General features: G+C 39.5%; 1 protein-coding gene across 4 annotated transcripts in view; it reads right to left on the reverse strand.

Annotated features, from left to right (window-relative positions):
- Positions 1 to 15,506, reverse strand: part of SH3KBP1 (SH3 domain containing kinase binding protein 1) — a 237,564-nt gene that overhangs the window by 82,766 nt on the left and 139,292 nt on the right. For all 4 annotated transcript variants that reach the window (XM_082334033.1, XM_082334034.1, XM_082334035.1 and 1 more), the window contains one exon: positions 12,550 to 12,746. In XM_082334033.1, coding sequence (XP_082190159.1) covers positions 12,550 to 12,746 — 197 coding nt within the window. The remainder of the gene's footprint in view (positions 1 to 12,549; positions 12,747 to 15,506) is intronic.

Here is a 15,506-nt window from a genome sequence, read left to right on the forward strand (position 1 = left end):
GTTAGTATTTTCTGGAGCCGAGAAGTCTTCTTTCTTCCCTGCTTTATTTATTTTCTGTTTTCCTGTTTTACAGACTGGGCTCACACAAATGTAAAAGATCACGTCCCCTTGCACCCCTCACCAGGAATTTTACCATTTGCAGTTTGCAGTTGACAATTAATTTCTATCTATCTATCTCCTCTAGGAAGAATCCTTTAGTCAGTCTCCACTGAGTGAATGGAATTCCTTCCTACTCTCCCAGGAGAACCGTGCCTGTCTAGATTGCAGTTGGTAACTAGCGTGATCCAGATTGTACCATCCATCTTAGAAACTGCTGTTATGAAACCTCCCTCTTTTACAAAAATTAATGAACCTTATAACTACTACATGTATCTCCATTTCCTTTTACAGCAGTAAGGAAAGCAGTGCAGCTACGTTCCTCTCTCTCTCAAAAAAAAAAAAAAATCTAGGAAAACAATAAGCAGTGAATGGCTCTTCTTTAATATCTTCATTTTTAAGGTGGCAACAATACTTTTTTGCTCTTTTGTGAAATTTATGATGTGACAACAAACTGCCAAGCGGCTGTTCAATTATATTTTTCAAATTTGATGATTAAAAAAAAGGCTAAACGCATACTGTCATGCGGATAGTCCTAGACTTAGTGCTGACAGCAAATATTTCTTCCATTTTGGCATTATATTTCTTCTCTTCTCCTCAGATTATCTTTAAGTTTCATTTTTTAGTGTTTTTGGTTTTTTTTTTCTCCCCTATCTTGCATCACTGAAATCAGGACAGAAGTTACTGAGGCGAATCAGGGAGATATTTGTATTTTAAACTCTTACAGGGAAAACTGCAGAGCAACAAGTGACAAAGCAAAACGCATTAGCATCTCCATCCAGTCCTCTTTCAACTGACTGGAACTTCATCTCTTTTCCTTTGAATGAAGCTCTCAAACTTGAAACACAAATGGAAAATGACTAATACCATGTGTTTCAGCTTTTCTTTTCAGCAAGTGCTTTAGGTACAGAGATTGCTGCAGAAGAAACTGTCAGCTGTACGTATGGAGGTCTACTGCTCTTTGGGTGGCCAGTGTGTGGCAAAGAGCCCAGCGCCCAGCAGAAAGCAGGCGCCAGCAGCCCCTACTTGGCTACCAGTTGCTGTTGGATCGGGACTTCCTCCCCAGGAGCTGACTCCTCTCTCCCCCTCCTTGTTTTTTATTGGGAAGTTTTTACGAAGCACTTAGTCAACTGACTGTAGTAATATAAGCTCATGCCCATAGTATTTAAGAACTATTTTAGAAACACAAAATGCCACTTACCTCCTATAGAAACACAAGCAACAAGGAGTTAAAAAGGCAATTTAGAAATTGGCCTACAGACTTTTTATCCCACTGAGTGCCTGGCTGGTCTATGATCCTTTTGCACTACTCCTTTCCTCCTTCCTCTTTTCTTTTTTTAAGGCAGAAAAAAAGACAGACACATGGCACTTTTTAAGAGAAAAAGCAACTCAGAAAACTTGTAGCTTCATTTCTGCACACAGCTTACTGCCTTTAGCTGTGAAAAGCCAAAGCTGAAAGAAAGTTACATTTTTCTACTAAGAGTCCCCAAAGTATCTGCAGATCATTAAACAGTTTACTTGGTGTCTCTCCATTTAGCTTTCTATAAAATTTTACAAGCATCAGTTGAATCCAGTTTTCCTTGCTTTTTCTTGAAGGAAAGCATAATTTCCATTTAGATTTTATTATCCCAATATAATTTTCTCCAAAAATCATTCATATCAGCTTTCCTCATTTGTACAAAAGACTCCAAAAGTCACCTCACACAGAAGAGGAATTACTAAAGCTCCTCCTCTTTTTTCTGCCAAAAAGAAGAAGTGCAGTTTTATTAGTGCATTTGGGAAAGAAAAAAAAGGGGGGGGGGGGTGAATTTTTGTTTACTAAGCAAACATTAGGAAGAGCAACACATCCTAAAGACTGTGCAACTAGTCTTGCTTAACTGTAAAGTTACGTTATTCTTTAGAGTAAGAAAATTGAAACCAAATCATATAGAAATAAAAAACATCTGTGCAACTTTAATGGCCAAACAGTCTGAAAGGAAAAAAACTTAAGCTAAACAGAGCCAGGACAGAATATGTTTTCATACAAAAGTAACCCCCTGTTCTAATACGGTCCTCTATAGCAGAAATGGACTTCAGGAGCCCCAGCACTCTTTTTTCCTTCTTTTCTTTTTACCTACCCAGCATCTACAAAGTGTGCAGAAGAACCAAAAAGAACCCTGTAGTTGAATCCTCTGCTCTGCAGAATATATGTTACGATACAGTTTTAAACAGCCAGAGAAAAAAACCCCACCAACTAATTGTAAAAGAAATACCTCCTCTCCCATTGTGAAGCCAAGCTGCCTTTCAGCAGCTCCAAGTGTCCAAGAGCAGCCCTGGAGTCCTGCCCCTTCCTTGCATGAGCTCAGCTCAGCGAGAGCGGGAGCCCAGCCCTGACACTGACTCACGTTCCTGGCCATCCCAGGGAAACAAAGGTTCCACTTGTTTATTTCACAGGAAATCTGCAGCTTTTCCTACCTCTGCTCACTCGCAGCGAGAAGTTTCCTCTCCCTTCCCAAGCCAGCCTAGTCTCTCCTGGCTACTTGAGACCGACAGCTAGGAAAGGCAATGGGAATGAGGACATACAGACTTTTTGTGAACAGCCCAGGCAGAAAGTTTTGCAAATAACTCTATGGGAAAGGGAGCTTATGGCAAATTCTGAGTGTATCGGCCTCTCTGTTTAAAAAAAAAAAAAAAAAAAAGGCAGCTGAAATTTCATGTCATTTATGCTTTTGTTTCAGCTTTTGTTTTTTAAAGAAATATTACCAAGAACTGAAATGTCTCTACGATGATGCTCTGTTCCATGAAAATCTTATAAATTCTTAATACTGCCTCCTCACAAACATTCAACTTTAAAATGACTGAAAAAGTGCAGCGGAGGGAAACACATCGTGGGCTTCTCAGATAATTGGGAGGAAATTAAAGATTTATATTTAAGCAAGCCACAAGATACTATACACTCTCTCACTCCCATTTGACCTTATATGCTATACAGTAAGCATTTACACACAACCATGTCTACTATGGACATACTTAGGCACACTCAACGCATTCCCTATACACACAGAGCCCATTCTCTACAGAGGCATTCTCATGGGAGTGCCAACACAATTATGAGACAAGGAAAAAGCCTCTGAACTCATACATTAACAAGATAAAAGCAAAAAAAAGGTTCTCTCTAGTTTTGAGAAAGGAAGGACATGATGAACTTAGACAGTATGTAGATTTTAAAAGGGAGGACAATAAATCGTTCAGCATAGTTCCTACAAAAAAGAACAAGAAAAAGCTTAATTTGCAGAGCCAGGATATTACAACATATTTTCTGCTACAACAGCAAAATACGAGTACCTAGGGAGGATACACAAATTTATTTACTGGATGCTTTTTTAAAAAACAGCCATCCTCTGGGGATTATTTATATATATTTGGTCCTAATCCAGTGGAGAGGCTTGGATTAGATGATCTCTGAGATCCCCTTTGGCCTTATACTGAAAGCAAATCACAACTGATCTGAGTAGGACTATCACCGCAAGTACAAATCTCCAGAAGAAATATCAGGGTATTTTAAAGAATGGAAACAAGTAAGAGAAGATGGCTCACAGAAAAGGCAACATCTCTTGCAGCAACACTCCGTGTGCCTGCACCGTGCTGCAGAACAGGTACGGGAGTGATGCAGAGCAAAGCCTTGAAAGCCTACTGAGCCTGCAACCCCCTTCCTGAAGAATTCTACTTTCCAATCACAAATTTTAAAGTTATATTACACTACATCACTATCAGTTCCAGAAAACACACAATTATTGGTATTTATTTTAAGCGAGAAGAATAATCTGTAACACATTTATAATTTATACAATTTATGAGTATATAAAAGGATAAGTGCTGCAATCAGGCATGACTTTTTAAAAATAATCCTCAACTAGGGAAAATTTAAAAAAGAAAACCCATTCAGAAAAATTCCACAAACTAATGAAGCTAAATGGAAAGCAAAAGATGAGTGTATAAATTTTATTTTACAGGTTATAGTCAGTTTGCTTTACATTCATCAGTCTTTTTCATACCTCAGCAAGCATGAAAGTTATTTATGTAATTTCCAAAGTCAGGCGGGTTATTTTATTTTTTTGCATAACGGTATTTGTTCTTTTAATTTTCAAAGTTCATGTGTGCTACGAATATCAAATGTCATTTCATTAGAATTTTTATAATCTTTTCAAAGTTAAAAAAACTTAACAACTCAGACATAGCAATTAAGAATCAGTTCTATTATCTGACAAAATCCAAGTACGGGAAAAAAAAAATCATTTTACTCAGAAACACTAAGGCACAGTTTATAAAACTGTTTATTCCTAAAGCCTTGATTACACTAATTTAAACCTTTTATATCAAATTATATCAACTAGATTTTACTTAGGTAGATTTTACTATTATTAGACATTTGATACCGTATTAATTCGTGAACCAGTTCTCTTGAAGCTCATCAGACAGCAAAAAAAAACCCGCTTGCATGTCAGTACTCTTACTTTCTGAAGCATTTTCTCTGTACTGAAGTTGAAACATGAGACAAATCTTTCCTAGAAATTCAGTTTATGTCTCCATCAAGTATCTCTGGAACTCAGGGAATCAGCTTTATTTGAAACTATTAAAGCACAGCATTTTGACGTTTTTAACAATTTTTTAAAAATCCTTGTTGTGGTATAAGGCTTGGTAATGGTACAGACTCCACTGAAACTCAGAAATCTACTGTGATTAGCAAGCTACCCAGAGCAACTTACAACACATATACTTTTATTGCCTCCCTATTATGAAATAAAATTGCATTAGCTTAAACCTACACATCCTGTTTTTCAGACCGAAGCATCCGAAGATTTCCTAATCAAAACCATGACTGAAAAGTCAGGAGTATTCCCTCCCAGAGAGCACTCCTCCAAGAGAACTCATTCTGGCAGAAGCCCAGTGCTGTGCCCTGGGAGAACAGACCAGATTTTCCACATTGCTTTTAGGAGTAACTTCTGGTACTATCAATGCTTCTTACACTACTCTGCTTCTATTTTTAGATCTTCTTCAAGTAGCTCAAGTCAGGAACATAAGTTGAAAATGTTTTCAGCATATGCTTGATGTGATTCTTTCATACGGACAAATCTTTTCTGAATAAAGACCAACGATATACATGTAAAGTCTTGTGGCATGGACAACGACCAGCTTGCATTTATTTAGAGTCCCAATAGCTGCTTTATTAAAAGCAAAAGCCTAAAAAACATCACAAGTAGCACAAGCCATTGTGTGGGTAACCTCCTCTGCCAAAACCTGCTAGTGCAGACTGATGTGAACGCTGAACCATGTCACCAATAGCTGGACAACTCTGTTCAGGCAGCTTGAACATTTTACAAACCAAAGTGAGAAAACCTGAAAGCACATCTCTCTAATGGGATAGCAGGGCAGGGAGTATACAGGAGATCGGGAGACACTATTCACTCACGCAGCACGGTTCAGTGACTCAGCAGAGTGTGCTGGTTTTGACTGGGACAGAGTGAATTTTTTCCATAGTATCTAGTGGAAGGGGCTATGTTTTGGATTTGTGCTGAAAACAGTGTTGATAACACAGGTATGCTTTCATTACTGCTGAGCAGTGCTTGCACAGAGTCAAGGCCTTTTCTGCTCCTCACCCCACCCCACCAGCGAGCAGGCTGGGGGTGCACAAGAAGCTGGGAGGGGACACAGCTGGGACAGCTGACCCCAACTGACCAAAGGGATGTCCCACACCATGTGACGTCATGCTCAGCATATAAAGCTGGGGGAAGAAGATGGAAGGGGGGGACGTTTGGAGTGATGGCGTTTGTCTTCCCAAGTAACCGTTGTGTGTGATGGAGCCCTGCTTTCCTGGGGATGGCTGAACACCTGCCTGCCCATGGGAAGTAGTGAATGAATTCCTTGTTTTTCTTTAATTGCCTGCATGTCTTTTGCTTTCCCTGTTAAACTCTCTTTATCTCAACCCATGAGTTTTCTCACTTTTACCCTTCTGATTCTCTCCCCCATCCGGAGGGGGAGTGAGTGAGTGGCTGTGTGTGCTTCGTTGGCAGCTGGGGTTAAACCACAACACAGAGACTCACTGCCAGCCAAGGTTATAAGATTTGTTCCTCTCTTTAAACTTAATTTCCCATTTCCCTTTCTATTCCCTTCGTACCAAGTCCTGCTTTGAGTCAGCCTCCCCAAAAGGGGCATGCGGCTTTTTGACTGTCCCTCATTTCACAAGCCGACCATATTTTCCCTACCCTTCCTTCTTATTGCTGTGAATTAGTTACTCCAGAAAGAGTAACAAACTTCTAAAGAATTTATAATGTTCACAGTGCCTCACGAACATCAGCCACCATTTGCAAATATCTGCTATTCTTTACATAATGAAAGAAACACATAAATCCTGTTTCCACACGGAACTCGAGGAATGGAAAGTTACACCTGTGAAGGAACGAGCCCCCGCTGCAGGCAGCCTTGCTCTCATGACAACTGCAGAAGGGGTCAGGGTCCTTCTTCCCCTGTAGCTTTCCTCACAAGATGGCACTAGAAAAAATGGCTAGGGCAGGGATGGCAGACTACGGCAGACAGCAACTTGAAAGCAAAACACAAATGCTGCTTGAACAGCTGAGTGCTTCCCCGTGTTCCTACACACAGTTTGACACACCGCTGGTGCTTGCCACGACCACTGCTGCCATCACCGATGGCTGCCTCTGAATAAACGAATGCCAGAAACCTATGCTTTCAAGTGCAAAGTGCTACACACACTTGATACTCACATCGCACGCTCTCTGCCTCAGCAGGCGTTTTTAATAGTGTTTGTATTCAGTACCAGGTGGTTTTGCTCGCATCCATTTTTTCATTATCCCAGTATTTTGAACACTGGCTTCAACATTTCTGTTAGGGGAGCAAGCACCTCCAAAGGCATCGGAGGGGAAAGGTAAGCAGCAGTGAGCTGCGCTATACGGAGGCCAGCGCAGACCGACGCGTGCAGCGCACACAGCCAGTGCTGGCCACGCACCATGGGTGCCGCTGGGCAGCCCAGGCAGAGCCAGGGCACATCATTAGCCAGTTTAGAAATGCCAGGAGGAGCCTCCAACTTGCATCTCTCAAAGACTTCTTTTTAAATGACAACTGAAAATTAAGGGGAAAAAAAATGTTTTCTACAAGCAACCAGGCAGGAACTGACAGAACAGATGTGGCAAAGATGTGACTGTCAGTGCAACGCATTCACTACAGTTTCTGGGTCCCTAGCTCACCGGCTCAAAATAGAAACTCAGACCTTGCAGGCACTCAGTCTCAGAGTTTACAAATTTCTGTCTTATTACAAAGGACAGGTAGACTTAATAAGTGACATGAGCTTCTAGCCCTTATAGCTCTTGTGTCTACTTCCATTATTTCTTCACCATTTCTCCTCTCCCAAACACACTAAATATATACAGAAACAAAAATTTCTGTATAAATTCAGTGTTTTGCAGTGAGAAGGATCCCTAAACATCAGCTAACTAGATATTACAAGTTGCTGGATCTAGAGCCATGACAGCCTCCCCCTTTATATTAAATCATTACAGTGGCTGTAATATTCCCCAGTTTGATGGTTGAGCATATAATTTACATTAAGTTCTGGCAAACACTAACGCGACCTCATCAAAGGCTATTAATGAAATCTAGCTCTGCTCAAATTCACCACTTCTAGCCAACTATGAGTCTTGCCTGAAGAAAACTACAAATAGATCTTAAATGGAAAATGTAGAAAATACTTTCAATAGTCTCTTCTGAAGTAAGGGCTGTTTTCAGTAAGATAAAAATGGCTTTTAAAGACTTTTTATTTTTTACTCACCTATTATGGCCTTTAGCATTTCCAGCTGAAGCCTCAACTCACGGACCAACCCGATACGGTTAACTCGGATTAAGGAATGTATTGGTTGAATTAATTTTCCTATACTTTTACAGGTTTATTTTTAGATACAGGAGAGGAAAAAGTGATAGCTTGTTAGAAAAACAGAAGCACATAGAGATCATATTGGAAGGAAGTCCAGCCTAGAAACAGAAGTTTTAGATAAGCTACTACAAAATGAAAAAGGAAAAAAGTAGGAAGCATAAACACCTGTTTAAATATCTTGAAGCTGCACGAGCAGAAGGAGGACATGTGAAACAGGCATTTCTAGTTGAGCACAAAACTTGTGCTACTTTAACAGCGTTAAAGTGAATTTTCTCAGGAGATACAACATGCCTATATGCATACTGTATTTCTTCCAAAAATTTATATGTCAGCAAGCTATTTCTTCACTCACACGCAGCATTGTAAATTAGTTCACTTACATCTATCATTAATGGGAATTTGACAGAGCCAAGCCTCAGGAATCTGATTCTAGTTATAGCATGGCCAGTGGTCGATTTATTAACACAAACAGCCAAAGAAAAGTACTACAAAGCATAAGTATTTGATTCTTTTATTTTTTTAAAAAAAGCACAGCTCTGATGGCACTGCTCAAATGAAACTCCCACAATTGCATCATTAATTTCCCTAGGATGATCTGCTTCTGTGATTTTTAGAACGAAGAACAGCAAAGCAATGAATTCTGCACACCAATAAAACCAATGGGGTTTCACACAATTCCTCAGTTTTGCCTTTAGTTAGAGAGTTTATTGATCACTCTAAAAGACAAGGGCCACTATATCCTACATTGTTACCACTGGGCTAACGCTTGGAGCACATCAAACTGCCTGGTGATTTACAGAAGAGCCTAACGGCATCTGCTTCTGCTCCACTGGCAGCAATCCTTTCTGCCCTCATACTCCTGCCAATATTTGTGTAAAAGCCTTAACTTAACACCCCAATAATTCATATCACCTCTGCGTGAAATATGATCTAAACCTGTGATTCATAAAATTGAAAACACATTGGAATATAAAGTGCTAATGCCAACAAAATGAAACCCTGTTGATTCTTCTGTAAATGGGACTGACATTTTCCATAGGAATTATCTTGTTCTAAATAATCCCACATTATAAAATCCACACAGTAATTTATTGATGCTTTAAAAAAAAAAAAATCAGTAGTTGTTAGGAAATATTTTAAATCAAAAAGTTAACAGTAGCATTACAGTAATATATAAGATGTTTTATCAATAACTGTATCAAGAAGAAGCAACATAAAGAGTTTTAGGGCCTCCAAGCTTCAGAAAAAAATAAAAAAAACCCAACCAACCAACCAACCAAAAAAAACCCAAACAAAAAAGGACTTGAGGAAAGAATTGCTTCTGCCTCTTCAAAAGATTACAGGTTATTGAAAAACTGAGGCTACTTGTAAATAAGCAAGGCACATACCAGGGCAAAGATCCCTTTAAAAACTACACTGCTAGAGAAAAATTTTTACCAATTTGGCACTCTGCATCATACATTGCAACATTTTTGATCCAGTATGCAGAGCTCTCAAGCTAAATATGACCTTGCTTGGAATGACAAACTTAACGCAGGATTCTCTCTCTCTCAGCCAGCATTAAATGGCGGCAAAGAACATGGCAATGACGAGGGAGGAATTTCTTACAGCAAGGACAGAAGTACTTGGAAGGTTAATGTTTTGCAATCGTAACCGAGTGTTGCGTCAGTGAATCACGTTTTGGTGCTATGAGTTGGCAAAGACCACAGTGCTGAAGCCTCTGAATGGCACTGCTCAAGGATTAACCATCCTGACCCTAGACAGGAAAAAAGCAACGACAGCAAAGAAGCGCTGCTTTTAGTTATCTACACACTTGAAACACAAATAATGGATTGTGTTTACAAAAACGAAGCCATTATTTTCCACTAACCATGCCAACTTTAGGAGAAATCTGAAGACATAAGAAGGAAGATCTGCGGGTAGGATGGCAAATTTTAGAAATTTTCTGAAAATTCTATATTTAATTTTTGGCTGGGTAACAAACCTATTGACTTATGCTGCACAAATACTTGTTCTTTGTGAAAAACAAAGGTAAGACTTCTCATTATTATAAAGTGGAGTAAGACTTCCCTTCAGGGAATGAAGGCCACTTCATAAGCACTTTGCAAACACTTGACGTTAAAACAAGGGACTCCAAGGGATAGATACGTAATTTATTTTAATCAGTTCCCATTTACTGTAGAGATAGCTACAATTATAGTAAACTGCAGACACAAGAAATCCTTCATGTGGCATTAACAGGGCCTTATCATTTGTAAATTCTAATCTGCCTATATCAGACCCAGGAGAACTGAATTTTGTGCAACACTTGAATTCTGGTTAGTGCCTACATATGTATCGCCCTTAGAAGTGAATGCTTATGTTACACACCAATTATAAATACTATTATAATGTAAATTAATAGTATAATGTAAATTATAATAGTGTGTTTATCTTAAGTGATTTTATTCCTGCACCACGTATTTCCTTTACATACCTAGATGCAGGAAATTAATAATTTAAAACTCACCTCTTGTAGAACTGCATTATTAAAATACACACTTCCTGATGCTACAGGACTTTTTATGTCCCGAGTCAAAAAAAAAAAAAAAGGTTTAAGTACAGCCATGCATGAGTTTAAGTCTGCCTGCTATCAGGTGCTTCCTATATACAGGACAATTTTCCTTACATGGGACTTTTAAAGGAAAGACTTGTAAGTACAAGATTGCTGGCAGCCATCAAATTATAAAAACAAGCATCCTCTGAAATGGGGTTAAAAAAAAAAAAAAAGAAACCTTTTATTAAGAAAGTTCATGTTCCGGTAAAATTCTTTTTCAGCGTACTTACAAAGCCTTCATAATGCCCAGTCTCGCCTCAAACACTGGCAGGTTGTCAGGGTCACAAATAAACCATGCAGAAAGACACCATGATGACTCCATGCACAGCTGACTTCACTGCTCTCTACCCCATTCCCTGAATGCAGCAGGAGGGAGGTTGATTAGCTAGCACTCAGTGAACACCACCAGGCCTGGCCTGGCCCTATCTTGTATCCCAGGGGGGCTTCTTTGATGAGGTGCCATTGGAATACAGCTCAGCTGCTCCTGGTCCTGCACGTTAACAAAGCCCCACACATGAGTTAATAAACCCACCCAGAAACAGAAGGCAAGCAGGGTACCACGCAGGCTTTGAAGAAGTCAGCAACGGTCACGGAGTAATACAATCTAGGTTTTTCCTTTACTTAGACTATCTCAGCTCTTCACTACCCTCCTTATACAGAATCCAAACTGCAGTCCACTGTAAAATATTAACCAATTCTCCCTCAGCATAACTAACTTAAGACGTTTCCACCATGCCTCTGCAGGATCTCCCCTTCTGCTGTGCCGCTATAACTCAGGGCGGATGTGAGGGAAGGTGCTGTGCTATAAATCAGGTCACTGAAATGATCCAGGTTAAAAAACAAAAGCTTTGGGGGCCAAAAAGATGTAATTCATGAAGCGCCTGGTTCTACAGACAACTGGACAAGCACAACTCAAAAGGTGAGAAGCTGCCACACCAGGGAACAAGAGCAGCTGTCCAGGAGCTTCTTAATATCACCATGGAGCCAAAGAAAATGCATCACCTAACTGCTCAGAGCAGAACTCCAGGCTGTGGAAGCCTTCTAACGCTTCTCAGCATATCAGCAACCCTATGCAAATCTAACTGTTCACTTAAAGGAAGGATTTCCCTGATTTTTCTTTGGTTCTTACTTCATTAGGAAACAATGCACTTCTTTGTTTGTTTCCCTAATGAACATACCTTAGAGTGATCAATCCTTTTTTTTTTTTTTTTTGAAAAAAAAGTTTGCCTCCTCCAGTTTATTAGAAACATCTCATTTTGCTCTCTAGTATCTCTGTATTTCTAATTGACTTAGTGATAGCTTTGGAGGCTTTGGGAAAAAAAAGATGGTCTGTTTCAATTTCTCAGAAAGTAATTTTTTTCCCCAAGTGTTAATCTCAGGACTTTCTTTTTATGTCATATAGAACAAACGAAAAATAATGTTTTCCCTTTTACTAATCCCTTTAAACAATGCTAGGCAATTTTGGAAAGCATTTTAAAATCAACAAACCCAGTACTAAGTTGAGGTATTCAGGTATTTGCCAAAGCTTCCTTTTTTTTTTTTAAGCAAACCGCTGGCACAGTGACAGTATCTCCCTCTTAGTTTACATAAGAATTACCTGCTTTTTTTTTTAACCATAATGTGAATAACTGCAAAACTGAAAAGCCTCTCCAGTCCTGTTCTCTAAACTAATATTTTCTTAGAAAGAAGGCCAATGGAGGTATGAACAGAGGAGTAAATCTTTAAGCAAAGTAACAGTTCTTGCAAGCAGCTAACCTCCCTGGAATTCACTTTCTGGTGTGCAGCAAAAGGAAAAAAGCAGAATCTTGCCCACAGAGAGATTAGGAAATAATGACCATAAAGCTTCAAGTTTTGGCCAGTGACAGAATTTAGAACTTTAGGATGAAAAATTCCTTAAACCAACACCAAGAGAGAATTAAGAAATTACACATACCTTATCTACTGGGAGAAAGTCATTTTCAACTTCTATTGACCTTGGTCGTAGCTTTATAGGTTTGTCTTTGAAGATATCTCCAAAGCCAACACCCTTGACCTTTTTGGGTTGGACTGTCGTGCCTCCGTTGGCTCCTTCCGATTTTGTGCTGCAAGAGTCACCACCATCACTCTCGGAGCCTGTAGCGTCTTTTAGGCCTGTGAAATGGAGGGATGAAAGAAGGAATCTTAGGTGTGAAGCTCACTATTTTCTCAAACCAGATTGTGACTGGAAAACGATCCCTCCCACCATCCTCTAAAGGAAAACGAAACAGGTAGAGATGATGCTCTCTGTGCCATGCACTCATTTTTGAGTTTTAAAAATCACTTTATTTCATCACATTGGTGTACCAGTTAGAACTTACACCAATCCACAAAACATGCATACTCCAGCATCAAAACTTCATGAATGAAGACAGCCATTCCTTGAGTACCAAGAAAATCCTTTGTCCTCAGACAAAAATTGTTCGGAAGAGAGCTCAATAAATGAAAGAGTTAAATTCAGTTGTAGGGCAGGTATTGTATAAAGCCACTTAAAGCTAACAAGCAGTCAGACCAGGCGCACTGTGCCTTAAATCCGTGTGACTCGTATCAAGCCAATTATGCAATTAGTATCTAAAGCTACATTACCTAACTGGGAAATATAAAGCTGAAAGCTGTTTAAACAAATTTGCAATCAAATAAGCTGCATAATACGTTCCCTGCTGAAAATTAAATCTCTCTGCAGCATAGACAGCCTCATAGGAAAAGCATCCATGCACGCCATCCTCTAGGAATATAGTAAATCAAAACTGACATTCTGATTTGCATTACTTCTCTCAGTGAATAGGAAAATTTATCTGTGCTTATCTGAAAATATCTGCTGTTTGAATAGCAGAGGCCACAGATGCAATACGGTGATGCTTCAGCCGCCTTGCAGAATGGTATAGAATCAGGCCAAACAGTCACTGGCAGCAAAAGTGACCCACTGAAGTTTCCTCCTGAAACAGTCCCCAGGATCACTGAAATCTTCCTTCCTGCATTACAGATTGACTTAACTATGTTTCCAGAAGAACCACACCAATTGCTGCTACTACAGCACTAATTCTACCGAATTATAACAAACCCAAACCCTCACATTCCCCTCACAAGCATTCGTGGTGTCACAGACATGGATCTTACAAGTCAAAGAAAGAAAAATTTCAAGTAAGTTTATCTTCTTAATTATTTTTATATCAAGGTCCACAAAGTGATTGCAATGGATTTTCATCATAAGCGGCTGCCAGTACAGAAGAAAGATTCTTCTTTAAAATCTAGAGTGGAGATTATATACAATCAAGTGGAGATTATATACAAATCTCTTTCCCTCTTCCCTTGGATAAGCAAGTAACGTTACCCCAAAATTATCTGTATTTCTGCCAAAAGGAAAGAAATGGCACTAAGATCGGGCAAAGTCTACTGGATCCCTATAAAAGGGCTGCAAGTTGTGGAGCATGTGGAAAGCTTTATAAAAGCTTCATAATGCCTCAATTTCTATGATTCTCTGATGTGTATAAGCCACAGAAACAGAATGAAGCAGTGTTCCTGAGCTGAAAGCATCTGCATATCACCTCCTGCCTACACTAGAACAACCCTTTGAACCCAAGCAGAGGAATTACCTAAAGAAAAAAATATTTTTATGAAGTCAATGAAAATCTCTATGATGAAATTTTTAATATTAACAATTGAATCCTTTGCTTTTGCCTCCCCGACTCAAGTGATGGCTTTGGTTTTAACCATCCAACAACTTTCTGTCATTCTGGTGAGCAGTGACTTGTTTTGGTGGAGACTTCTTATCTTCCTGGCAGTTCACTATTTAGGAACATGACTGCCCAGTAAAACATAGCATCTTCTTCAAGGGCTACTTTAAGCTTCTCTGATGAACCACAGAAACCACTGCAAGTCCTGAGGCCTACAGGCACAACTTCATGATCCAGGATGCAAAGGGCTCATCTGTTAAATTGGTTTCAACACCAGGGTGCGGCTAGGAAAGGAAATCAGGAATTATGTGTCAGGCCAGGATTTTTAGCAAAACTGTTAAGGAGAAAAAACATCATATGCTGCTCTGAGATTTTCTGTATCTGAAACTTGAAAGGAGTATGAATGCAGAATTAGAGAAAGTTCCCAGTTAGAAACAAACAAAAAGACTAAAGTCTAAGCAAAATGCTTAGGCCCTCTGGCCTCCTGAGTGGCTGCTACATATACGTGTTGAATATAAATAACATTTCTGTTTCTTCGAGCGTTCAATTTAGATAGCACTGAAGAAGTTATTTGTTCCATAAACTGTGCAGGACTGGAATTTTAAAGAAGTTGAAATAATAATATAACAATTCTTTTCTTAAAAATGCTGGGGTCTTGATCTCTTTACTGGGACCTTTTTATTTTCCCAAGAAGGGCCTGGGGGAAAACTTCAAATCTGGTCTCACTGGTTTATTATGGTAGTTAGAACAGTAGTATTCCTGCCATCGGTAAAGTAAATTCTGTGTGCTCCTTCTCTTCTGGAGCTCATGAAAGAAATAACCAAGGAACTGAAGCATTCACAGCGATCTTGCTCTGTGCTGTGGTTGGGAGAATGAGGTTGGCTATCTGTAGCAGACCCATCCCATGACACAGAGGCACTAAGAGATGCAAGGCTAGATTAATTAAGCCTGAGTGGTATAAATCTCTTCAGGCAACAGGTCAAAGTCACTGCCTCTTTCTTATTCCTACACCTTGTTGTGACTTGGCCCATAACAGAAGAAGCCGTAAGTTCTTCTATCTGAAACATTTCCCCAGAGTTGCAAAAGATCAGTCGCTAGGGCCCTGGCTGTGACAAGAGGCTAGAGCCAACTTTCTTTACTACTTCTAAATGCAAAGAGAAGGGTCACTGGTCAGCTATACTGAGTTACAAATAATATTTCT

Source organism: Platalea leucorodia, assembly GCF_965183815.1.
Source record: "Platalea leucorodia genome assembly, chromosome: 2".
NCBI classification, from domain to species: Eukaryota; Metazoa; Chordata; class Aves; order Pelecaniformes; family Threskiornithidae; genus Platalea; species Platalea leucorodia.